The following is a 26058-nucleotide window of genomic DNA, read 5'->3' on the forward strand; positions in this document are numbered from 1 at the left end:
GGGAATTCCAGATACAGATGGACAAACTGGTGATGGCTGACAATGTAGTGGTAGATGAAGAAGGCCGTAGTGATAGATATTGTTAGACCAAGTGATAGTAACATCAGGAAAAAGGAATACAAGAAGCTTGAGAAATACCAAGTGCTGGGAAAGGAGCTAGACAATATATGGAGGGTGAAAGCAACAGCTGTCCAAGTAGTAATCGTAGCACCCGAGGCTGTAACCCCAAAACTGGGTGAGTGACTCCAGCACATTCCTGGAATGCCATGCAAGATTTCTGTCCATAAGAGAGCATTACTAGAAACAGCAAAGATACTATGCATGGCCCTCAAGCTCCTAGACATCTAGTCGAGGACCCGCGCTTGAGGGATAAAGATAGCCTGGAGGGCGAGTGGAAAGTATTATATTTTTCCATTGTTACATTTATATATTTTTTGTTTTTAAGTGTTTAAAAACAATAACGTTTTTATCATCTGACTATGACACTGTGGTATAATAAAGATATTAAACAAGGATAAATTAACCATACATGCCTGTGCCATACACGAGACGTGAAAACAGCATCCACTCTGAGTTTGTGCATTGAAGTGCAGAATTTCTATTAACTTAACTTTAAAAAGCTGTTTTTTCCAAATGGAAACAGGGGCTCCATTTCTGTGTATTTTCTCTTCTCTTTGCAATCTACCTTGGCTATCTGCCTCATCATGCTGCAGCAACTATCCTTGTGCATTCAGAACATCATTGAGGTAATGATCTGGGGTGCCCTGTCAAAACTGAACGCACTTGTCAATCAGCAGCTCAAGACAGGTTCGCAGGGTCTTCTGCTTCACTCAAGTCTGTTTTTTTACACAAAGACTAGGTTCAACCCTGATAAAAGGGCAAAATGCACTTCTGTACCTGGCCCACATGCAACTTCAACCATCATGTCGGGGCTCCAGGCCATGGTACCGGCACAGGCTTTCTTATCTCTGCTGAGGAGGGAGATTTTCTTTCCTCCATTTTTGAACTTAATTATTTTTCCTCGTAAACGCCATGCTGTTAAAACAACCCACCGTTCTCTCCATCTCTTAAAGGCTGCATTTAAGGCTGACAGCTTTAATTGGCAGGAAGTTGGAAACTTCAAAACACACACATCAGCCATTGTACAAAAAGCCCAATTTTTGTTTCATCCTGCAAGGCAGAAAGCCAGACCTTAAAAAACTGAGGCAGAGCCACTATTATTGATTAGTAACACCATCAAGTTTTTTTTTCTCCTGCACTAAAATGCAAAGTTTTACTTGAACTTTGATCTGATCAGTGTAGCTGGGGCAGAGAACAGTGGTTTGAAAAAAGTCTGCTTGCATACTATGTACTGATAGTTTTAGGATATTGCAAAAATGAAAAAAAAAATGTATTGGGACACAATAACTATGTCTATTGGATATTAAATAATATGGTCATTGGGCAATTGGAGTTCAGAATTAAGATACTTCTTCTATAGATGTAGCTTAATTTGATTAATTAGTTGCGTGTTAGCCCTGGTGAGACAGTGACATGACAAAAATGGTACCATTTGTTGTGCCCTGTGCCTTTTTCATTGCACTCTCGGATTTATTTCTATCCGCCTTGACTGCTGAAAGCCATTGATGGTAATGATGGGATCCAGAGTGTTTACACATAGCCTTGTCTGTGAGAAACACATAACACCTCGTTCACTAGAACTGTTACTTTATTTTCCAGCAAGAAAGAGACATATGACTTAAATCCCCTCCGCTGGGCATGTTGCAGGGCAAACTGTAGCTCCTCTGAAAGAAGAGGTAATAACCTGGCAGAACATATCCAGTAATGCAATAGCTCAAAAAAGTCACCAGCAATAAATTGCACACTATTTTCAAATGGCAAAAAGTTAATATAGAATCTTTCTAAGATCAGAACAGCTTAAAGTGTAGAAATTGAAAAGGTGACAACATACATATAAGAATTTAGGTATTGTTATGGATCAGAATGTATCATTTAAAATCTGTTTTGTTCCAACTTTTCATTATGCAGCCAGGCCTGTCGTTTCAAACTGAAAATGACTGTTTACTAAATACAAAGCAAATGAACCTGATTCAGGATGTCAGAATGTGTGTCAACCACATGCCGGATTATCTACAAAATATGAAGCAAGAAGCATGGAATTATGTAGTAAATAAAGAATTGATAAATAACTCTAAATATATCTTATAGTTTTGATTCCTGAAAATAACCACCATTTGCTCAGATGTTGTCAGGGTTCAGTTGTGAAATTTCTTGCCTTCTTAGTGAAGTTGAGAATATCGGTTGTTTTCTGCGGAAGTCAGGTTGGTACACATCTGACAACCCTATTGGACAACTGTTAGAAATCATATTATGGCAAGAACCAATCAGCTTAGTGAAGAGAAACGACAGTCCATCAATACTGTAAGAACTGACAGTCAGTCAATCCGGAAAATTGCTAAAACTTTGAATGTGTCCTCAAGTGCAGTCGCAAAAACCATCAGGGGCTACGATGAAACTGTCTCACATGAGGACCGCCCCAGGAAAGGAAGACCAACAGTCACCTCTGCTGCTCTACATCAACTGTTCTGAGGAGACTGTGTGAATCAGGCCTTTATGGTCAAACTAAAGGAAAAGCAACAAGCATAAGAGATTTGTTTGGGCCAAGAAACACAAGGACTGGACGTTAAACCAGTGGAAATCTGTGCTTTAGTCTGACAAGTCCAAATTTGAGATCTCTGGTTCCACCTGCAGTGTCTTTGTGCGACGCAGAAAAGGTGAACGGATGTTCTCTACATGTATGGTTGCCACAATGAAGAATGAGGTGTGATGTTGTCGGGGTGCTTTGCTTGTGACACTGTTGGGGAATTTTTCCCAATTGAAGGGACACTGAACCAGCATGGCTACCACAGCATCCTGCGGCGACATGCCATCCCATCTGGTTTGCGTTTACCATCATTTATTTTTCAACAGGACAATGACCCCAAACACATCTCCAGGCTGTGTAAGGGCAATTTGGCCAAGAAGGAGAGTGATTGAGTGCCTCCACAGTCACCTGACCAAAACTCAATGGAAATGGTTTGGGATGAGATGGACCTCAGAGTGAAGCCAAAAGGGCCAACAAGTGCTCAGCATCTCTGGGTACGACTTCAAGATTGTATGGAGACTTATAGATTTTGTTTAAAAAAAGACAGAGCACGGCAGGTGAATCACTGCAGAAACCATAAAAAGCCCATTATCAAAGTAAACTGCATTCATAGGAATCTACCGTAGCAGATTATTCATTCATTACTACATCAAAACTGACAGCACTGTGCTGATGATATTATGGCATTTCATCTGCCCTTCTGGCCAGGTCACTTTGGTTTCTCTTTGCGCTACGTCAAATACTTTGATGAAAGGTTTCTGATTATACTTTATAATTTGTGCCGTTAATAGCATTTCATTACATATCCCAGATTAAAAACAATTGGTTTTTCCCTCAACTTATTTTACAAACTAATGAGTATTCATCTGGACTAATTCTCTCTGCTTGACTTCTACCCCTTCTCCTTCTTCTTCCTCTGTTTGATCCTTCTCTGGTGTTGCCATTAAACTGGACCAAACTTTCGGTCCCCATCTGTCCACTGGTAATCTGAAGCTTCCCAGACAAAACTCTCATGGCATATACTTGTAACTGAATTACCTTTTTTTTCTGTTCACGTGTGAAAATGAATGTGATGATGTGCGAAACTGCTCCTAAAATGACTTTAAATGATACATTTATTCTGAAATCTATTTATATCTGTCTTCTCTGATTTTCAAGAACATTTTCCTGCATAAATTATTAGTCTGGTATCTTCCAAGCCAACCCCAAATGTATATTTCCACACCACAGGTTGACCAAATTGGGAAAACTCCAAAACACTTGAACATATTTTGCTAATGAACTGCTTTTAGCACATTAAAAGCAAAAGTACTTTTGCATTGCTGCACAATGAAGGATTACCAAAATGTGCAAAACAATTACAGCAACCTACTCCCTTTGTCTTCTTTACTTTGCTCCTCTTTTTTCACTTATACATCAGACTTGAACTATGATGACCAATGACTGACATCAGTTTGTGATGACCTGTGAGTGTGGGTTTTATGTGTGTAATTACAGAAGAAGGTTTAAGCGGAGTTTTCACCTAGTGCCATTCGATTAGGCTACAAAAGAAGTTCATTTACAACTTCCCTCTCCTGCAGAAATAACTGGGTCTGTCAGGATGTAGAGATCAAACATATCTCATTTTGTCACGCTGATTTTAAATGTCAAAGATCTGAGCATTTGCGCATATCTGTAATACATGCATATAAATAATCTCGCTAACAATGTACAGAGCTAAAGGCCAACTATATATGCTTGAACAAACCTGTCACTTAAAAATGACTATGGAATGAGAAAATTATACATTTGCACTGGCAAATTAGCAAGAAATTACCTTTTTTATCATCATAAGAAGGAAATATTTGTACAGCAACTCTCTCAGTGCTAATGCACAATACTGTTTGTGAACTCATTGGCATAACAATTTGATTTAAAAGTTGGATTTAAGCACATTTAGGGCAGTGATTATAATGCATTTCCTCCAAATTGTACTTTTTGAAACATGCAAATGTATTTTTAGGTGTTAGTGTCTCTGTAGCAAATAAAAATGTTATGTAAGGATATTATCTCTCTTCTCTCAGCAGAGGTAATGGACAATACTCCATCATCCATGACTTTTCTCTTTCTCTCTCTCTCTCTATATATATATATATATACATATATACAAATCTGATCATTTGTCAACATCGAATACTTAAAATGTTTAATTAATTTAATGGCTAAATCCAAGAAGGTTTTAATTTGTTTGGTTATTACTAAACACCTGAGAAGCATGCTATTTCCATCAGCCTCAGGTCTGTATTCAGTGCTATTCAACAAATATAAATTCAGTTAATTCAGCTTGCATGCAACTGATGCAGCAGAGCTGATCACTCTACTTTCCTTTATTGTTAATGTCATCGGACAATGCGATATATCGACAGTGTTTCATGTGTACTATATCTTTCTGTAACTTTGAATCATAATATTTACTTCTCGTTACCTTCTTTACATTTAAATATACTATAGTATAAATATAGTATGAGTCAAAGCTCTCACAGTTTAAAGCTTTGCCAACTTTCTTTTTTCCTTCATTCTCATACATGCCAAATATGAGAAAACCCAGTATTTTATCAGGAAAAAATAGATTGATTAAGTTGGCTTTTTTCAGTCTGATCAGATTTGTTCCATATTTCAGTCCTAGACACCAGAGCACAGAAACGACAGTTTATGGCCATGAGTTGCTGGAGGTGTGCAGACCTGTTGGAGGCTGTAACAAGTTCAAAGGAGATTATTCGGTGCAGGTAGCCTAAAGAACAAATTTCCACATATTTTTTGTGTAGTGTAAATACCTGCAGCCTCATAAGATCAAAGGTCACTTTTAGTACATCTGATCCATTTGCTGTTTTTTTAGTGTTTGGTTAAAAAAAGTAATTAATTGTAATAGTATATTGTAATAGCTGATAGTCACTTATGAATTACTTATGAAGATTTAGGCTGTTATTGTTTTGCGGGACTGCATATGACCCTAAGTGCACAGTGGGATGTCTAGACTATTAAAGGCGCCAGTTTGTACAAGAGAATAATCCCAGTACGGCAATATCAGATCATGTGTCAGTGACAAAGAATATTCTACATAAAAGTCCATGTAAAGTGCCCCCCTGCCACACACACACACACACACACACACACACACACACACACACACACACATGCTTTTTTTCCCCTAATGCCTGCTATTCAAATTTTAAGGATTTGAAAAGTGTGACCAATGCAAAACTGTTGTAGTAGTTTTGCATTCGGGCTTTTTTTTTTTTTTTTTTTTTTTTTTTTACATATGTATAAAACATAAGACAAATTTATGAGTATTATTAATTATTTTAATATTTTTATTATTTGCCTGTTGTGGTTATCCAGAGCAACAAAACTAGTTTTGACTCAAAAGCAGCCTTTTGTTTAAGTCACTCACAGGTATCCATTTGAATTCTGCAGATATGTCTGTGTGTTGATGCAGCCTTCACCATAAAGGATAACCTTTGCCTGGGTGAGCACAAACCTCCCCAGATCAACAAAATCCCTCCCTGTTTTCTCTTGTAAGGTAAAAATTCATTTTCTCAACAAGCACCTAAGCTCACCTTCTCCCACTGAACTGCATGCTGGGCACTGAGTCATATAACCTCTTTCACCACTGCTTCTGTTAGTCACTTTACTTTGCATCATAAATCCGCCTTCTCCTTTTTATTGTTTGTAGTTTCTTGAGCATAGCAGTGTTCTCTCTCATTGGCAAAGGAATAATGTGTAGCCACTATTGGAACTGACCACTGCAGTCCCTTTATTGGTTGCCTGCAATGCTAATGAGGCACGAATGAAGCTTATTAACGTCACTCTACAGGTCAGCGATAGCTAAATGTTACTGTTATTGTTCAAATAGAATTAAACAGCCTTGAAATAAAGACCGTCAACTGAAAACAGAAGCGCTAGAATTGGAGATAATTAAGTCATCATGCGCTAATATCATTAGAACATTTAATGTGAACATTTTTGTCAGACTTACCAGCTTAATTATTTTCAGCCAAGCATTAATAGTTTTTGACACGTAGCAAAAGCTACTTTTTGTATCTTCCCAGCCCCATTAAGCTGTGCTTAATCTAAGCAAAAACTGAGAAGTAGAACTAACTTGGACAGGGCGCGTTGCAAGTGATCTTCTGTACGGACATGCCCTCGCAGAAGGCCCCGCCATTCAGTGGTGCCGGGTTCGTGCAGGTCCGAGATCGCTTCTGGACACCCCGCCCACATGGCGCATTACAGGCCGACCACTCCGTCCACAGGGACCAGCCGCCATTCACTGGAGAGAGTCCAGCAAAGTTAAGAAAAGAAGAAGAAGTAGAGTGAGGGCACGACAGTGAATAATACTTTTTACTGAACTCTGGCATAGTTAAACACTCTAACAAGAGCTGCTGGGGTTATTAATGATTATGCAGGCTCAGAGGCAGTGCAAGGCAACAATGTATAACGGTAGGAGCAGATTGAGCACAGCGCAATGCGCTGGATATACAGCTCCCTGTTTCGTAATTGCTCAATTCAGTGTTTCTTGCACTTGGATTAAGATAAAGACAAGGAACTATGTGAAAGCAAAGAAAGCAGACATTAAACGGAAACGCCATTTCTAAAGCCGACACAGAATCATACTGGTTGACGGGTTTGGAGTCGACCGCTTAGCATTGTGACTGAAGCACTTTATGATCTCTCTGTCTTTCTCTCTCTCTGCTCAGCAGTGCTATCAAAGCTGGCGAACCCACGTTTCTGGAAGGCCTCTGGCAAATAAATACTTAATAAGCAACACTCCTTTTAAATGAGATTAAGACACAGTGGCTTATTTCCTTTCATAAAGTACACATTGATTTTAAATGAGAGGCAGTAAATTGAGTGTTTGAATAATACATTCATCTGAATAAAGAGGAAACATTGCTCTTCAGTGGGAACACAGAGACGGGTCTCTTAATCACTTGTGTATAGGGGCACAGGAAGCCGAACAAATTGATCTGAAGTGCCATGTAAACATTGTGTCACTACTCTATAATGTGTTGTAGCAGGCAATAAGCAGGTGCTACGATGGCGTACCAAAGACTATCACAGTTGCCGTGGCGCTACGTCTCTTTGCCACAACGTTGCTGGCCAGACAGGTGTAGTTGCCTGAGTCGGACAGGCGCGCTTCGTTGATGATGAGGTTGTGGTCGGCTCGGGTGTCGATGTTGTCATCCGTCAGGGAACTCACCAGCTCTTCATTTTTCAGCCACTCCACCTGTCAAAGAGTGGTAATATAGTACTCACATGAGGAGTGTTTGCAGCAAACATCACTAACATCATAGTTAAGTACAACACACTAGAGCAATTCCACTTAACACCATATTACATGGGCAGACAAATGGACCCAAGATTTAAAGCAATCCAGTTACACAGGAAATAATGACTGATAGCTATGTTGACATGTATTCAAAATAAAGTTTATTTTCTGACATACAGAAGTGCTTTGGATAGGGTATAGGGTTAGGGTTGGTTTAATCAAATGGCTATCTTGATTTACCTATTTGAGGCTATAAAAAGAAGCCAAAGATGGAAGAGCCAAAAAATGCAGTTCCTCTCTTTGCCATTTATGGTTAGGTTAAAAAGCAAATCAATCCCCATAGACTCTCATGGTAAAGTGCCAAACTTTAGCCTTAAAAACATGTTAACTGCCTTTTATAAACAAGGTCTTTGACCTCTATGGGTAGTTTCCCCTTTCATCAGAGCTTTACGGTGGGGGATTTAAATACTGCTTGGGGTTAAAGTTAATGGACAGGTTTGCTAACACAGGCTACTCCAATTGGGTGCTAGGCCTTAGTTCTGTGTTACTAAACTAGACTATGTTTGTGCTGTTGGTACCTTCTAGAGCATTTTAATATGTGGGGTACAGCCCACCCAAGACGTTTACTCTTGAGTTTTGGTGATAGACATTTTAGCACTTTATCAGTCTGTAGTTTTGTACTACTTAGCAGCTATGCTAACCAGGTTTGCTACCTTTTCCTGATGACTTGGTAGTCCACCCTCTGATCAAAAAACAAACAGAAAAAAACAAAACAAACAAGCAAAATGCTGCGGCTTAAAAGTTGAGAAACTAATGGAATAGCTTACGCTGTAGGTTAGATCTTTTTGACCAGGATATGTGGTTGAATGCACATGTTAAACAAATATGTAGGACTCCTTTCTTGCATTTGTGCAATATCCCTAAAGTTAGAAACATCCTGCTCAGAGTGAGCAGGATTAGTTCATACATTAATTACTGAAAAACTAGTTCATACATTAATTACTTGTAGGTTGGACTACTGTAATTCATTATAATTGTCCTAAAAACTCCATTAAAAGTCTTCAGTTGAGCCAAAATACTGCAGCAAGAATGCTGGCAGGGACTAGAAAAAGAAAGAGTAATTCTCCTATATTAGCTTCCCTTCATTGGCTTCATGTTATATCCACAATTAAATTTAAAATCCTTCTCCTTACAACAAGGAATAATCAGACCTCATAGTACCGTGTCACCCCAGTAGAGTACTTAGCTCTCAGACTGCAGCCTTACTTGTGGTTTCTAGAGTATTTAAAAGTAGAATAGGAGGCAGAGCCTTCAGCTTTCAGGCCCCTTTTCTGTGGAACCAGCTTCCAGTTTGGATTTGGGAGACAGACACCATCTCTACTTTTAAGATTAGGCTTAAAACTTTTGTTTTTGAATCCTCCCTTAGCTAAGCTGCTATAGACCTTCCCATGATTCACTGAGTGTTTTTTCTTCACACACCTCTTTTCACTCTCTGAGCTAACACATCACTCTGTGTTTTCTTCCCACTGTTGCCAAGTAATTGGTCACTTTACCTTACAATACAAAGTGCCTTGAGGTTTACCGTTGTTGTGATTTGGCAATATATAAATGAAAATGAATTGAATAGAATTAGATTTGGGTTAAAATAGACATTTCCACAGTGTTAACCACATGCAAACCTCAGTTTTCCATTTAACTAAATTGTCTTGTGGCAACTCAAATTTTACATCCTTTACTATAAACATACTACATTTATACAAGTCCTTTATTACATTTATTAAAGGACCCCTATTATGCTTTTGTTCTCTATTCCTGGCTCTTCATGCTGTCAGTGACTGAAGACATCCACAGAACACACAGAAGCCCTGCTATTCATATCCTTTTGTTGCAAGGGGCAGCCTGTCAGAAGAAAGTTGGTTTAAAGGGCAGAAATGCTAAAACAATGGGTCTCAGACAGATAAATAAGATTAATAGACTGCACACTTCCTGTCTTGAGCACTGGCTCGACATGGTGAAGCAACACTTTGTTTGTTTCGAGCATACTGAACCCTCAACGTGCAAATCTTAGTAGCAGATCCTGTATCTGGATTCGGCACCCTTAAAAAAGCCCAGCAATACACATAACTGCTGATCAGCTACATTTTACAAGGCCCACCCTGCTGATTAGCCACAACTAGGCAGTATAACCACTAACGCTAAAGCCATTAGGCAGTCAAAGGATGTGCTATAACCAATTACCAGCAACAGAGAGGAAAACTAATTATGAATTACAAACTTAGTGACGCTTTACTGCTTTTACCCTGGTAAGGGAGCTGCATCGCTGCATTTGCAAATTACATTCATAGCGCAGCAAAATGGGCTGGGCTGATGGATTTATAGGAAGAGCACAGGCAGCCACCCTTTATAATAAACAACACTCAGGCTGGATGCAAATAGGAAGCGCCTGTGGGCATGCAAACACTGGGTAAATAGAAATGACACACAGACCTGAGGGATGATGGATTGCAGGTATATATTGACATGAATAAAAATGATAATGAACGTCATAACATAGTAATCATTTCTCTCATTTTGTATTTTTCCGAACTTCTATTTCAACCAGTTGTGCCACTCCAAGTTAGAATGAGAATTTCTCTTTTTTTACAGTGAGACTGAGGCCCTGCAGATTTTTCTGTATAATTTAACACTGGCCTCTAACACGGGGGGTTTCATCAGAGGTTAAGCGGCCTAGCATCGTTAGATAGATAAGAAAACAGAGAGTCAGAGGAGCAGGGCAGGGGATGGGGTCTAATTTCTCATGATTAAAGTCATCCGTCACTGAAGGGATGACACAAGTCCTAGCACTCTCCCACACCGCACTACATCCATGCCCCCCCACCACCAACAACAACAACTTTTTTTATGTATTTATATCAATTTTATCCTGTGGGGAAAGCCGTGACTTGAAAGAGGCAATTAATGTGTGGCACGAGCTGGCCCTCCCAGTGTGGGGCCACACTGCACATTAGCTGTCTGTCTGCCACTAACAGCCCTTGGGTACTGATGAAAAGATTCACCAAGCGGAAGAGAAGGGAGGAGAGAGACAGAGACAAAGAGAGGGAGAGAAGGAGGAGGTGATGGGGGGGAAAAGATGAAGGGACAAATACAAATTAGGCCAGTGGTTGTGTAGTAGAGGATGTGAGGAATGAATTGCCTAATTGGCACATTTGTTTCACTTAGGACGCGGTCATCAGTGTCAGCTCTGACAGAGGGGTTACCAGGTGGGCCCCTGGCATCAGGACTTCCTTCCTGTGATTTCATTACCCGAATTGCCCCTGAAGGTCACGTCCTCACAGCAGCCAGGTTCCCTTATCTACTTAACTACCCACACACATACACATACACAGCTTATTCTTGATGACATTTCCTGATGATTAGATGCTGAGAAATGTGGGTGTCGAGGGGCAATTAGAGGACAGGAGAGCAATGTAACCGGGTGACACTGTAGCCATCACCAAGACTTATGAGGACAGTGCTGATCAAGTCCTTGCCAGCTGAAGCATTTTTTCCCCTCTGCTCGTGTGTCTCATTGCTTGGCTCTAATGGTCATTTGATGTCAAGGTGACTCAGTACAAATGGAGCGCTTCAGTGCCCTAAGGAGGAAAATCTGTCTGCTGAGTCATGCTTAGGTGTCACAATTTAACATGATCTCCTTCTGCCTGTGGGTGACTCTTACCTGCCTGACTGTGGGAAACAGAAGTTTTCCTCTGCTGAGCATCTCATCAGTGCAATTATATAGATTAAGTGAGCCACCAGGCATATCCCTGGTGATCACGTGACACCAGCAAATCAGACTCCTGGCTTCAGGGCTGATCCTCCCAATAGATCTCTCCGTCCACCAATCAGCAGGCCTTGTCATTAAAAGTATGTGTGCATCCACACATACACACAGATACACTTTGAACTCAGCATGACATGCTGTGTTCATCCGAACAGTCAGCCCGACAGCGGCAGGTTCATTCGGAGGGGAGCTATCTGCAGCTCTGTTGTGCTCTCCTGCTCTGGAGGTTAATCAAGAATGATACGTGGAGAACAGAAAGTGGGCCTGCATCGCCCATCCCCTCTCCCCTGTTGCTTCCCAAATGCCACCTCTCCTCCCCTCTGAGCTACAAGGCGCTGCATTACTATTCCACCTCGATCTGTCTTATCTTAACGAAATAAATAGAGGGAGCGCCCGGCTGCGGCCTGGGCCGGGAGGGATGTAATTGCTCGGCTTAATAATGAAGCTCATCATCTGCTCTCTAGGAGCATTTCTCTGACCTATGAGAAAATAACAAAGGAGTCAGATGTGAAAGTAGAAACAAGTGCAACAGAGGCGGGAGGTGGGATAGAGTTAAATGCTAACTTGTTTTCGGAGCTGCATCGCAATGTCTTTGTGACGCTCACCAGAGGGGAGCTTGTATCACGGTGCAGGAGCATTTAGTTGATGCTCCTTTGTGCTGTGGCCTGTCTACCTGAGCTACTGTAGATCAAGGGGATTCATCCTGGATTAAAGGCTTTCATTCAGGGAAGCTGAAATTGGCTTCTAGTTTGGCTGTTCATTTCACACTTTCTCTAAGAGTAACCTCTCAAAAGAAACTCATTATACAAAGCTCTCATGGACCTCTTTTCTCCCCAAGTTAAAAGATCTACTCTGCATTCACATCTCCTGATATCTGTAAACTACAAGTGGAGAATTGGTTTTGGAGCCGTGAAGCAAAATTGCAAATAAGTTCCTCCTATGTTCTCTAACCAGAGCCAAATTAATTTCAGCTCTCTATGAGATATGAAGGTATTTTGTTACAAAAAGACCCCATAGAAAGTTACATTTTGATGCTTATATTTATTTTGTCCCCACTTTGAATTCATAAAAAGACACCAACAAAAACTTTACTTTTGATTAAGTCTTAAATGGATGTCTAAGGATGTCTGAGCATTAAAGGCTGAATCTGTTTTCTTTGCAAAGAAATGATGTGAAATGGCTGAGAGGGTATAATTATTGATTTAAGACCATTTCAACAAGTCTAAACATACAGAAACATACACAATAGCAGCGACGTCAAATGTCTTGTGGGAGAGACCCTACAATAATACAGGGACCCCCCCCCTCCCCCCCCTCAGTTGTAATTTTCATGTCAGTATTTCAAATTGTGCTACAAAGCCTGTTAGAAAGTTCTGTTTCTTTTTCTTTGAGTGTGTTCTTGAGTGTAAGTCTGCCACCTCAGGTTTCACCGCTGTCGGGGCATGCGTCACAAATGGCACTCTTACGTTTCCTACCCTCACTTTTGCTTCAGTTGTTGTGGGACATGGTGCAGAAGTGTGCAGGAGACCTGCGACTTGAAAATACTGCAGAAGATTGAAGTGCAGGCATGGGTGCTCTAAGAAGCAGGTAAAAGAAGTTGGGTTTTTGTAAGAAAAGAAACACCCAATTCTCCTAGTTCTCTTAGTAAAAATGTGCCAATCACAGTTAGACAACTTCCATGGAGTTATATAGTTTTACACCTAGTGATAACCACTGCCACATCTAAAGGTTTTTGTCTCCTCAAATGCACTGGAAAGTCTGAAAGGTTAGAGCTCATTAAAGGAAACAAACAAACAATAAATAAATAGTTTTAAATGTATTCATGGTTAAGGGAATATTCTTAATTGGGGAAAGAAAAGGAACCGTTTTCCTTCTAAGGCCAACATTTAATTTTACCAAACACTACCTGGAGGTATCAGTGTCTCATTATCTGTTTTCTACAATGTCTTAATTAGAGACTTAAACTTGCTGACTTCTCACAAGTTGCTGAGATTTAAAGGATTGTACTTAACATTATGCATTTGTATGATCATTTATCACATTTTTTTTTGACTCAAACAAAAGAGAAAGCATAATTTGTCTATATGGGAATGTTTTTGCATAAAAATAAATATATAAATTCTGTCTTACAGAATTAGATTTGATTTAGACTGAAGTATGGCAATAATAATAACTAGAAAGACTCAGGTGCGCCCTATATTTCCAAAGAAAGTGATCTAGAGAGGTAAAACTCTCTGTTTTGCTGACAGACAGACAAAGACAGACACTAAGAACACACTTCCCCTCCACGGAGGAAGAAAGAAACGTGAAGAGCAGAATAAGTAGTTTTCAGAGTCCTGCGTTGTGTCAGCGGAGCTTCCTGTCTGACTGTTCACAGCCACAACACAAGCTCCCCCAATCAAAAGTTTCAGCAAGCACCGTGTTGTCTAAGATGCAAATTTTGAGCCCCAGAGATATAAAAGCACTCACTCCTACTCGCAAGTGTCAGCCTAGATGTAACAACTTTAATCTTCCACTTGACCTACTGCACCTTTTCAAAGAGGAACTTAACTCTGCAGGAGTGCAGAACATTAGGATGTCTTTGTACATGTTTTCACAATTAAAAATGACACTGCTGTATTATATGTTTTCATAACTACTTAACAAAGCCAAACTAATGTCAGGTCAGTGCTTTTCATTCATGGTTTTAGAGGGGTTTCTGTACATAAATGAAAGAAACAGAAAGGACAAACAATGCTGACTGTTACAGAGTAGGAGGAATAACTAAACGACAGAAAAGGAGGTGGACTACAGGAGATCTGCCATGGCCCCTCCCTCGTGCAAATAAAGATCTCCAGAGTGCAGGAGACCTTCCTGCTCAGTGTCAGACTCCAGCCTAAATAAACTGTTGTAACCACATAATGCAAAATGATTCCACCGCGAGTGACTGGAGACTCATTAGCTCACACTGACATCCTTGCTGACGAGGTTGATTTCCAAACACAGCCTATGCTCCGCACTTCAAACCGCATTCTCGCATCCTATTGGTCCTGCCACAGCAGCAGCCATCCTGCAGCTGCAGTCACTGAAACCTCATACTAGCGCACTCACGGACGCCATCTCAATATTTCATGGACAAGGTGCGCTGAAATCGACTGGGCTGAAGATATCTGCCCTGTGCTCCCTACATTATTCACTCCCATCTCTTGTGGCCGGGCTCATTTGTGTTGACAAAGGACTAGATGGGACATTGCGATTCGGTCTGAGCCGCACAGATTCACCTATTTTTATCCACGCCGTGGGTTCTGCAGCGCTGAAATGACATCACTCCTCCATTTTCATGTTGAATCATTTAGACAGTGCGGGGCCAGAAGCTGACCTCTGCCCAAATCTGTTTCCTGCACACAGCAGTCACACATATATTGTTCATGCTGATTATTGCAAGTCTACATAAAAATAAGACGAATGGACATTTGGTGCCAAATGTGTATTTGGTGACATTTGAACACTATTTGCCCTGATGAGTGAGTACTGCAGGTCACTGTGTATGAAACATGTGTCCTCCATCTCCCTGGGAGCCTCCATTTAAGTTGGCTCTAACCATGATTTAAATGCTTGAAGCAAAAAATATAATAATAACAACAAAATGCTCTTTAGAGGTAAACAGTGTAACCAATTTTTTCCACTCTATTAGAGTAGCTCTGCTTGATACACAGTTCAAATAATCCTTTTTTATGATATACTGACACTTGGTGCAGTCCCCCAATTCATCCTCACCTTAAAACAAGCCTTTTCAACTCCATCCCAACTTCTTTTAAGGCAGCTTTGTTCAGATTGGATGCCCCTCATAAACAGAAGGTTCAGAAGAAAGAGTATGGGTGCGACTGTTGTGCTCACATCTAGAGCACACCTGAGGTGACTATATCAGGGAAATCTGCTCTTACTGACATCATAAAGAGCCAAGATTAGAAAAAAACATGGGGAGATGGAGCTCACTGGTATAACGGAACATATGACAAAAAATCCAAGAGAGCATATAGGTGTCCTTTAAAAACTATATAACAATATTGTCTGACTGTTATGTGACCTAGACCTGATCCTGAGCTTCACCCGACTTGTTATCAGGGTCATCAACTAACAGACATTAAAAAACAAACATCCAGTTACAGTTAAAACCTTATAATTAAGTGTTAGCTAAAAGATGACAGGGACTTGTGCCATCTATCTAAATGTTCACATGCTCTTACTTTTACTGGCCACATTTATGTATACAAAGTCAGAAACTCAGAAAACAACAGAAATATGTTCTCAAATAACAATTGAATAATATGATGTATAAAATGCTAAAAAATAAAAGATTAAACAAATATAGTCTACTAGGTTATTGGCTTTTATTGCAGTAATCAGCTTTAACCTGCTGTTTCTGAAGACATGAATTTACTCCTTTACTCAAACATTGTAGCCAGAACACTGTATCATATACTGACAGATCTTAGAGGACCTGGAAACTTGTCAGCTGAAGCTGAGGACCACAAAACAGAACATGGTGGAAAAATATATGGGTCACAACAATAACTACTATGACTGATGGGCTGATTATTAAGCCAAGGCCTTGTATCTGTGATAAAAGCACCTGTTAGAATAAAAAAAAAAGGTCTAACTTAATAAGTGGTTATGGTTTTGGTGGAAACAAAACTTTAATTACACCACACCTACATAGCAAGGATCTGATGGCAGTTAGTGTGCTATCTAATTATAGCATAAATACAGATAATCAAATCTTATCAGAACACCTACGCGGTCGTGATGGGTTTTTGAACGTTAAACTCATAAAAAGTAATTAGCAGATATATATCTTTCACTTTGATTACTGTGTCAAGAAAGTTTATGAAGAAATGCATAAGACATCAAGCCAAGTTGCTGCTGTGACCTCGTCTTGAGATTTTTTGCTGTCAGTAAAACATATGATAATCTGCATGCTGAAGTAAGTGTAACAAATAATGTGGATCAGGAGTTTGTAATATTAATGAAATCCAATCTTTAGGAAACCTGAGGACATTCAACAACGCAGGTAGGAAGCAATGTTCCCTCTAAGCTGCGCACGTGCGCAATTGCGCACTGCTGGCACGGTCTCTGCGCACAGAAAATCTGCGTTGCGCACAAAAAAAAACTAACCTGAATTGAAATTGAAATTAATACATTAACAATTCTGTTTTGCAGTGTTAGTCAGTAAGTGACTGGCTGCTCCCGTATGGGATTAGAACGATGCCACCTTAGTCCAGCCAATAATGCGATTCACATTCGTATATACGCAGCTAATCAACGTCGTTGACAGGCTATGACAGCGTCCTTATGTGCCGACACCGGTGTTTTAGGTAGCAAAGCGGCGTGACTGATGTGGATTGAAGCAAAGTTAATGACAACGTGTACAACCATTGGAGATGTGAGCAGGACAGACGGAACAATTGACCGAAAAAGTGGGGACTTTATACCAGTTTTGATTTTGTGTTGGTCGGCCACGTAAAACCAGAGTTATGATAAAAATATCTACAATGTTTGGTTTTCTTCCTGAATACTATCGTTGTTTATATTTACTGCGGGAAAAAACGGTAAAAAATGGATTCCTATTGGTCGAAAAAAGTACCATGTCGACCAATCAAAAAATGATATGGCAACGTGGCATCTAGTTGTTAAGAAACGGGGGGAAGTTTTAGGAGTGACGGCGGTGTTTGAGATGTGAGAGATTTGAGACGTTTAGCGCAAATCTTGTGTAGTTAGTGTGTAGTGTAGTCAATAGTTTTGTTGTGTGTGTCAGAACAATGAGGCGACTGCTGAATGTTACCGGTGATACATCTCCTGTTGTCAGGCCTGCAGGTATCAGGCTGTTGTTCCTGTAACTCATATTGGACAGAAATTATTTTTTGGAGTGGCACAAATAATTTGTGTGGCATCAAATTTAATGCAGAACAGCCGATTGTTCTGTAAATAGTTTGAAAATTTTGTTTAAAAGCCCATTGGCTGCATTTAAAAAAAAAATAGCTGCAAAAAACTTTGCAGCTACCAGACCACATACTCATACTCATAATACAAGTCGGAGCTTTATATATATATATATATATATATATATATATATATATATATATATATATATATATATATATATATATATATATATATATATATATATATATATATATATATATATGTGTGTGTGTGTGTGTGTGTGTGTGTGTGTGTGTGTAAACCAAAAAAGTTCAAGTTATTTTTACTTCCAATAGTGTTAACATACTACACAGGTCAATGACTAGATTTGTTTTACATTTTCATTGTAAGTGGGATAAAGCAGTTAATTAAAAGTAGTCTAACATAAATGTAAATGCTGTAATTTGATTATTTTAATAAACTGTGTAACTTGGATGGATTAGATGGTGGCATGACCCCAGTGCACACGTCTGATGTCGCTCACAGTGGTCCAAGGGATCGCTCAGGGAGTTTGTGTGTTCGCTCAGACACATGAAAAATTAGAGGGAACATTGGTAGGAAGTACTGTCATTTCAGTTTACAGTTGTTGCCATAAATATATATGATTAATTTTTCAAAGTTATGAAAAAAGATGATATACAGGTATGATATGAACTTACCCTTGAAAACCTGAATGTATTCTTGGCCCTACTGGCAATTGCTCAGCTTTAGAAGGGCTAAATGCTGTATGAGACTTGAGTCCGCTAGAAACCAAACTATGTCATTATTCATGACAAAGAAAGACAACACAGTTGGTACCAATATGACAGTTTTGTTTGAGAAAAACTCGAGCTATATGGAAAAGAAAGATTTACTTTTGTCTCTTGGAGTATGGTGCATATGTCTTCTTATGATTTACTAATGAAAGCTGCGGAAGATCAGAGGTCTCGATCATATCAAAGCCATAACTAATGAAGTTTCTCATGGTAATTGTGATATATGAGCCTCCCCAGGAACAGACTTTGAGGGAGAAAATGGGACACGCTGTGCATGTAAATAAACTCAGCCCAGATAACAGACAAGTGAAAAATATCCACTGTTCTTTGTAAATAGTTTCTTAGGTGCAGTGGTGCAATCCCTATCCTGAATATCCATATAGTAACCGCAAGGCACAATCAACCCTTTTATGAGCACGCAGTAGAAGCTGACAGATCAAACAACAGAATCCAGGAGGACAGGGAGCAACATCCCACTTCTGCATTTGAAGCCAGATGTTTCTAGTTGCATGGCTAAGAGAACATGTGAAAGGCTGATGTGTAGATCTTATTGACAATATTGTGGATAGAGGTTTGGATTAAAAGTTATATTGTGAATCCTCTTCATCGGGAGGTGTCTAGCTGACTGTGAAACCAGTGCCTTTGTGTCCAAATATTTATGTGCACTTATCACTAGTTTCTAAACACAACTATATCAATCTCTTAAAGGTCAGAGAAAGCGGAGCTGAAGGTAGAATCGACTTTCCGAGTGGCACAGAGCTACTCTCACAGAATAAGTATCCGCTCTGATGCGTATGTTTTCTGCTCAGTGGGAGTATAAGCTTCTTCTCTTTTGGGACAGGCGGAGCTGAGGAGCAGCGGACTTACCTCTGCAGCGGGCACTCCCTCCGGAGGACGACAGTGCAGAACGATCATCCCATTGATTGGCACCTCCTTCCCCTGGGGGTCCTGCTCAAAGTTTTTCCTCAGGTCTGTATGGGGAGATAAGAGGCTGCTGTCAGGTGTCAAGTGTCACGGTCAGCCTGGCCTCAATTCCCTTTAGCAGCTAACACGCAAGCTTGCCCCACGGCTCTGCACACCACGACCTTCAAAATCCAATGTAGCCTGTATACGATAGAGAGGATCCAATGGCCCTGTGCTGGGTAATCTGTTAACAAGGTGGTTTGAAGGACATGCTGGATGGATGAAGTGAGCAGGATTGCTATGATCATCCTGGGCACTCATGTGCATACAATAGTGACAGATCCTATTCGGCCCATTTTCCAAACTGCCTTTGATAGCTTATTGCGCTGCAGCTTTTCACTGAAAACCAAGTTAAAACATAAAGCAGGAATGTGCCTTTGAAATTTTAACTTCAGTTATGAATGGGCTTTTATGAACCCTTGGGATCACAAGAGGTTGCTTGCATGTAAAAGATCCACATACAGGAGGGAAGGTGTTGAGCCTGCAGTCAAAACCTCAGTTCAGCTGGCAGCTACACTCAGTGTAAAATGACTGCAAACACAGTGACACCAAATCTCAGCAGATAAAGAGCTCGACAGTTGCTGTCATTCGCCAAACATATTCTTTTTTTCTCTCAAAGGACAAAAGAAATACGTTGCTTTCTTACTGTATTTAATTTATTTTGACTTTCACTTGGCTTACAGATCCTGTAACTTCTAACTCTAGCAGCAGTATTGGTCTCAGACAGGAGTGGTTGAAAGTAGCTGATTGTGTCTAACTTGAGAGCATTTTGTTTCTGGGAATTGATTATTTCATTGCTAAAAAAATCAAATTCAAGATAAAATCAGCTTGTTGCGCTCGCACAGTTTGGTCCAAGGAGAGGGCTCTGTTGTCTGTACACTCCGCTCTCTTTGGGGACAGACACTGTAAATCATTTGCCAGATAGTTTTGTTAATTTGTTATATTGCATTATTTAAATACAACTGGTCGCTACAACTTTAAAGTTGGAGAGTGCAACATTTTCTTCAGAGACTGCTTTAGATAAAGTAAGCAAATGGACCAAAGGTTAAAAAACTGGAATAAAACATGAGACACATGAACATCATTAAATTCCACATATTTGGAACAGATTATTTTACACTAATTCTGGATCTCTGTTACAAAATATTTTGTTATAACATGGTCATGTTATTATAATGCTGTATTAACTAGTATTTTTTAAATATATGGACCCTTGGAGTACATGCCTGCATCAATAAATCAAGAAAACAAATTATACTGACAGTTACAAATTATGAATAAATGCATGATCGTGTGGCTATGTATAATTTCAAGGCATTCACTCTTCTAACTTATTGCACTTCTGACTGATTGACTTTTGATTGAAGGTTATAATTTTGTTTGCTAACATAATGGGCCACTAAGCTAGCATGAAGGTATCTCTTTCTTTGCTAGAAAAAGGAGCCCTTATTACCCACAGAGCAATTCATCTACTGCTGTTCTAATTAGTCTCAAAAACCAGGACAAAGCAGAGAGAGCCCACTCCTTGTTTGCCCCTTCTCATTTACAAATACCAATATTAAAAGCACTCAGCTTGAGGCTTCATAACTGGACTGTGAGTGCCATTATACTTGTTCTGAATACAGCCCACGATTCCATCAGAAGTTCACGTTATCCTGGCATTACCTCTACCAGCATAGCAGTGTCAAGTAGACATGAACCTTGCCAAATGCATGTCTTTTTCACTCCACACCTTCAGATTTGAGCTCTAAAAATTGAAAACAGTATTGGTTGCTGGACACCAGTAGCTGTAAATAAAAAAAGCGTCCCACTTTGTTAGACTATATCATTTTGTGGGAATTAATTATTCATTTGATAAAAAACTCTATTTTTGCCGGCATGGTCACAGATTTTGGTCCAATGAAACAGGGTTGTTGTCCTTTGTTGGGAACAGATGCTGTAAATCATATGTCAGAGAGGTCTGAGTGAATTTGATGTCATTATAAAGCTATCACACAGACCTATGTGGGGAAAAATCACTTTTCCGGTACCTGAGAGCTAGTCATACTATAATTCAATGTGCTTGAGGACTTTATGTCATCTCTCTTTTATCCGTTGACCTATTAGTGACAAAGAAACAGCTGGATGTCTGTGCAGGTTCAAGCCTTTAAATTTCTCAGCTGAACTTGTGCAGTGTAGTTTGTATATTTGTAAACTTTGTTTTAGTCCATGGGTCTTATCAGGGTCAACATGCAGCTCATTACAAGAACCATTTAAAGAGTTCTCCTTTGATTTAGCTTTACATATCTTTTTGCCTACAATACTCAGAAACCCTGTGTACCACTGGCAGTTTGCTCAGAGGTTTCATTGTGTCAAGGTAGTAGCAGCTAATATATCCTTATCCTCTAGCCTCAAGCAGAGATGAGCCCCAGTAAATCCCCTTTCTTCTAACTCCACACCCCCAGATTATTTTTCATTTTCAATCTTGCAGTCTTCTCCCACAAACAATGCTGACACAAGTATCATCGCATTTATCAACCTTCACATGGCTCCCTTTGGAGACAGAAAAGCCTTTATGCCCCTTTTCCACATATGCACTAGCACTCCCCAGCACACACTTTGATGTGTAAATTGGAGGAGATGCCCTCAAAATAAAAGTATAAATCATATTTATGGACCAAATGTGGTGACATCTATAGCATCATGAAGTACCCTGCAGTATAGGAAAAGGACTGATTTTGATCAAATGGAAGAGAGAGTCATATATGCATGATTGGTTATCATCTATAGTTCTTTTCTGTTTAATGAACATCTTCTCTAAAATATGTTGCATGTTTATTCAATCAATTCATTCAATCTTGCAATCAAGATTGCAAGCCTAAACTAAAGTCACAAGTTTGCTGTTAAAACTTTGAGTCTTTATACCATTTCTCTTTTACATAAACTTTACTAAATTTTCACATCTTAGGGGAGAGTTGCAAACTCACAAGCGATGCGAACAGTAGCCTTTCGACTCTTTGATGTGCCCAAGTGGCTCCAGGCAACACAGAGACACCAGTAGTCCTCGGGGCCATGGAAATCTTCCACCTGCTGGCGTGACACGTTGATCATCACTTCACGCACCTTCAGTCCTGGATCAACAGAGAAGGTAAGAGAGTTAGCAACTCTGTGTGCCTATGTGTAGTGTTGCACACCTTAGATTAGATTAGATTCAATTAGAGTTTTGCTACCCTGCATTTGGGACCACTGAAAAACACCTAAAGTGCTGTGCTGAATAAAGTTAAGTTTAATTATTTTCTAAAATTATTAAGACGTTTCTGCCAGTTGTTTGAATCTGTGGCATTTGCTACAAGAAGATGTGCCATATGTGCAATATATTTGTTACTTCTAACATGACATAAATCTAAAGCAAAGGAACAGCTCAGGGAGTCACTGTACTATTAATAAGACCATAATGTGAAAAGGTAAAACTGGACTTGATTCTTTTATGCACTGTACAGTTCCAAAAGCAAATACTTTCTGAGTTGCACTTCCTTGATCTACAAATTGTTGCAATTTATGTTGCAGGGATTTTTAGTGAACCCAGACAAAATTCAAAATAAATATAAATAATAAATATTCAGTGACCAATAACTGCCCTTCGTTCCCTTCAATAACTGTGCCTTATTATCCCTAATAAGGCACTTAGATCTTCCAATCAAATGCTCTGAAGTCCAGAGGTGATCAGGCCTTTGCTGTCGTAGCTCCCAGACTCTGGAATAACTTCCCTCCTTATATTCGTTCCTCCGAGTCCATCCAGTCTTTTAAATTGCGTCTTATAATAACATACTAGTTTGATTCAAACTAGTATGTTATTTCATGGCTAGTTTTTGTTTCAAACAATTGTCATATTGTTTTCTGCCCTCCTTTTAACTGTTTCTTTTTTTTTATTCTGTCTTATGCTATTGCTCTGACCGACTGTGAAGCACTTTGTTCAACTCTGTTGTATTTTATGTGCTATAGAAATTTTATTTTTTATTTTTATTTTGCCACAATCCTTCCATCCATGAAGTCTGTTGTTCTTCTTTTTCTGAATTAGGAAGCACAGCTTTCCATGCTGTTCAAAGAGCAGTATTCTCTAACTGTTTCTTTCAGATTTTGAAATGTCCTGGAAGGTGTAGTAAAAAAGAAGCAAGGTCAGACGGCTTTGATGTCCTTTCTGGCTGGCTACGCATTTTAGTCCTTAAATACATCATGGAATTTTGCTGAGGACTGGGAATGGGAAATGATAAGAATTTAGAGATTCCAATTGCATTATCTGTATTGCTTATCAATCAGCTGATTGTGTCAGTGCAAGTACGTGGGATAAACTGGATCAGGAACAAAGACGACTAACAATTCCACGGAAGTAGACTACTGGGAACTGGTTCTCTACAAAAACTGGTTCTTGATTCCACACTGCTGAGGACATTTTTCTGTACTACCACTTAAGAAAAAATCTTCTAACTGGCAGCGGGTATAGAAGTTGATCTCTAATCCAATCCAAAAAGTTCCATATCGATAGATAGATAGATAGATAGATAGATAGATAGATAGATAGATAGATAGATAGATAGATAGATAGATAGATAGATAGATAGATAGAGCACATACTTGAATAAGTGTAGCATACCTATAGCAAGATATATGATGAGAGGAAGAAGCAGAAGAAAAGAGACAACTTTTGTGTGTGTATGTGAGAGAAGGGAGTGGGTGAGAGAATAAAAAGTCAGAAGAAATTGATTAAAAAAGAAAACTTTATTCAGTCTCACAGATATCAAAAGCCTCCAATGACAAGGACAGTCACTGAGTGCAAATGAAGCTGGTGTGCAATATTTCAACTGTTATTCTAAGTGCTTCAAAGCACAGACGTAGCACTAAAGAACAACAGAGCTAGACATAGCAAAATGGATCAGACAGGATTACCTCTTCGAACGATTTAAGATGAAGACTTTGTTCTAGTGATGGAGAAAGTACATAGGAGACTGACTGTTCCAAAGCAAAAAAATTGATAGGCAAACATCATGAAGATAAAAAGCAAAAAAATGTTTAAAAGACTGCAACTGGAGAGCCCTATTGGTATTGACTTCTGGAAATAAAATAAAACACTGACAGCTTCACTTTTTACAAAGTAGTGCAGGCTACTTTTTATAAACCCAAACACACACTTGAATAAGTAGCCTGTAATCAGTAGGCAAAAATGGCTGTTCATAAACAACATGAGATGAATAATGAATAATAAATACATATATTTATTGTTCTTCCTTGTAAGCTACATATTTTATGTTTAAAGCCAAGTAACTGTAATACCTGTTTGATGAACACTTGATCACAGATACACACGCTCCACTAATTATTGCTGTATAGACACTGATAATCCTGGTCCCATAGGGAGTTTATATAGCAAGTTTCATCCAGATTGATTAACACATCTTGGAGGAGTTATGGAGTCTTTACTTTACCATATAAAGTGCTTTTAGGCAAGTGTCGTCGTGTAAATAAGACTGCAATTAAACTGAATTGAAGTGAACTTCAACTTCACAATATAAATTATTCAAATACTCTACTTCCTGGTTTTAGCTGTCTTAGGGGATCTCACTTGAGGACAGCTTAATAAAGAAACTGTGACGGGTCCACAGTGTTATTGTTTTCTTTTGTCACTCTTGAGGGAGAGCTAATTTTTAAGTCCACTCTTGAATTGCACTGTAGACTAGCAAATAGTATTTTAACTTTATTTTTGTATTAAAAAATTAGAAATTTTTAACTAATCAACATTGATCAATGCGTTATTTAGAATTACTACTGCTGCATCAGTTATTTAAATACTTTTTTCATAAATACAGGTATCTGGTGACCATGTAATTTTTCTTTTCATGCAGTAATGACATTGATACCTTTGCAGTATGTTTAATTCACTAATGCCAGAATCAAAATGTCTTTACTGCCAATTAGAGCTTTAGAAAAAAAGCATAATCCAAATTAGTTTTCTCCTTCAATTACTTGACACTTTTAAAAAATTATTAATGCAAGTGTTTAACTTTCTGTATTCAGCATAAAAGTGTTGTGTTAGAGTTCCACTTCGGCTGGAAAGAATGAAGAATATGCGAGCTTCAATAAACAATGCTCATCTAATTGTTAGTCCATCCATCCATCCATTCGCTTCCGCTTATCCTTTTCAGGGTCGCGGGGGGCGCTGGAGCCTATCCCAGCTGTCATAGGGCGAGAGGCGGGGTACACCCTGGACAGGTCGCCAGTCTGTCGCAGGGCTAACACACAGAGACAGACAACCATTCGTGCTCACATTCACACCTAATGGCAATTTAGATTATCCAATTAACCTATCCCCACAAGCTGCATGTCTTTGGATGGTGGGAGGAAGCCGGAGTACCCAGAGGGAACCCACGCAAACACGGGGAGAACATGCAAACTCCACACAGAAAGACCCCGGCCTGATGTTGGAATTGAACTCAGGACCTTCTTGCTGTGCGGCAACAGTGCTAACCACCGTGCCACCGTGCTGTAATTGTTAGTCTTCTTTTAAAAATGTAGTGCAATATTCTTACTTCTTTATATTATATTGTTTAATTTCAATAAATATAGTGGGATCTGTGTA

General features: G+C 39.4%; 1 protein-coding gene across 3 annotated transcripts in view; it reads right to left on the reverse strand.

Annotated features, from left to right (window-relative positions):
• The window catches only part of unc5db (unc-5 netrin receptor Db), a 276678-nt gene that overhangs the window by 90534 nt on the left and 160086 nt on the right, over positions 1-26058 (reverse strand). For all 3 annotated transcript variants that reach the window (XM_006797542.3, XM_006797543.3, XM_006797541.3), the window contains exons 3-6: positions 22415-22558; positions 19353-19456; positions 7727-7907; positions 6783-6950 (exon numbers count right to left, since the gene is read on the reverse strand). In XM_006797542.3, coding sequence (XP_006797605.1) covers positions 6783-6950; positions 7727-7907; positions 19353-19456; positions 22415-22558 — 597 coding nt within the window. The remainder of the gene's footprint in view (positions 1-6782; positions 6951-7726; positions 7908-19352; positions 19457-22414; positions 22559-26058) is intronic.

This window comes from Neolamprologus brichardi, chromosome 12, assembly GCF_056152115.1.
Source record: "Neolamprologus brichardi isolate AB-2024 chromosome 12, ASM5615211v1, whole genome shotgun sequence".
In the NCBI taxonomy this organism is placed as follows: Eukaryota; Metazoa; Chordata; class Actinopteri; order Cichliformes; family Cichlidae; genus Neolamprologus; species Neolamprologus brichardi.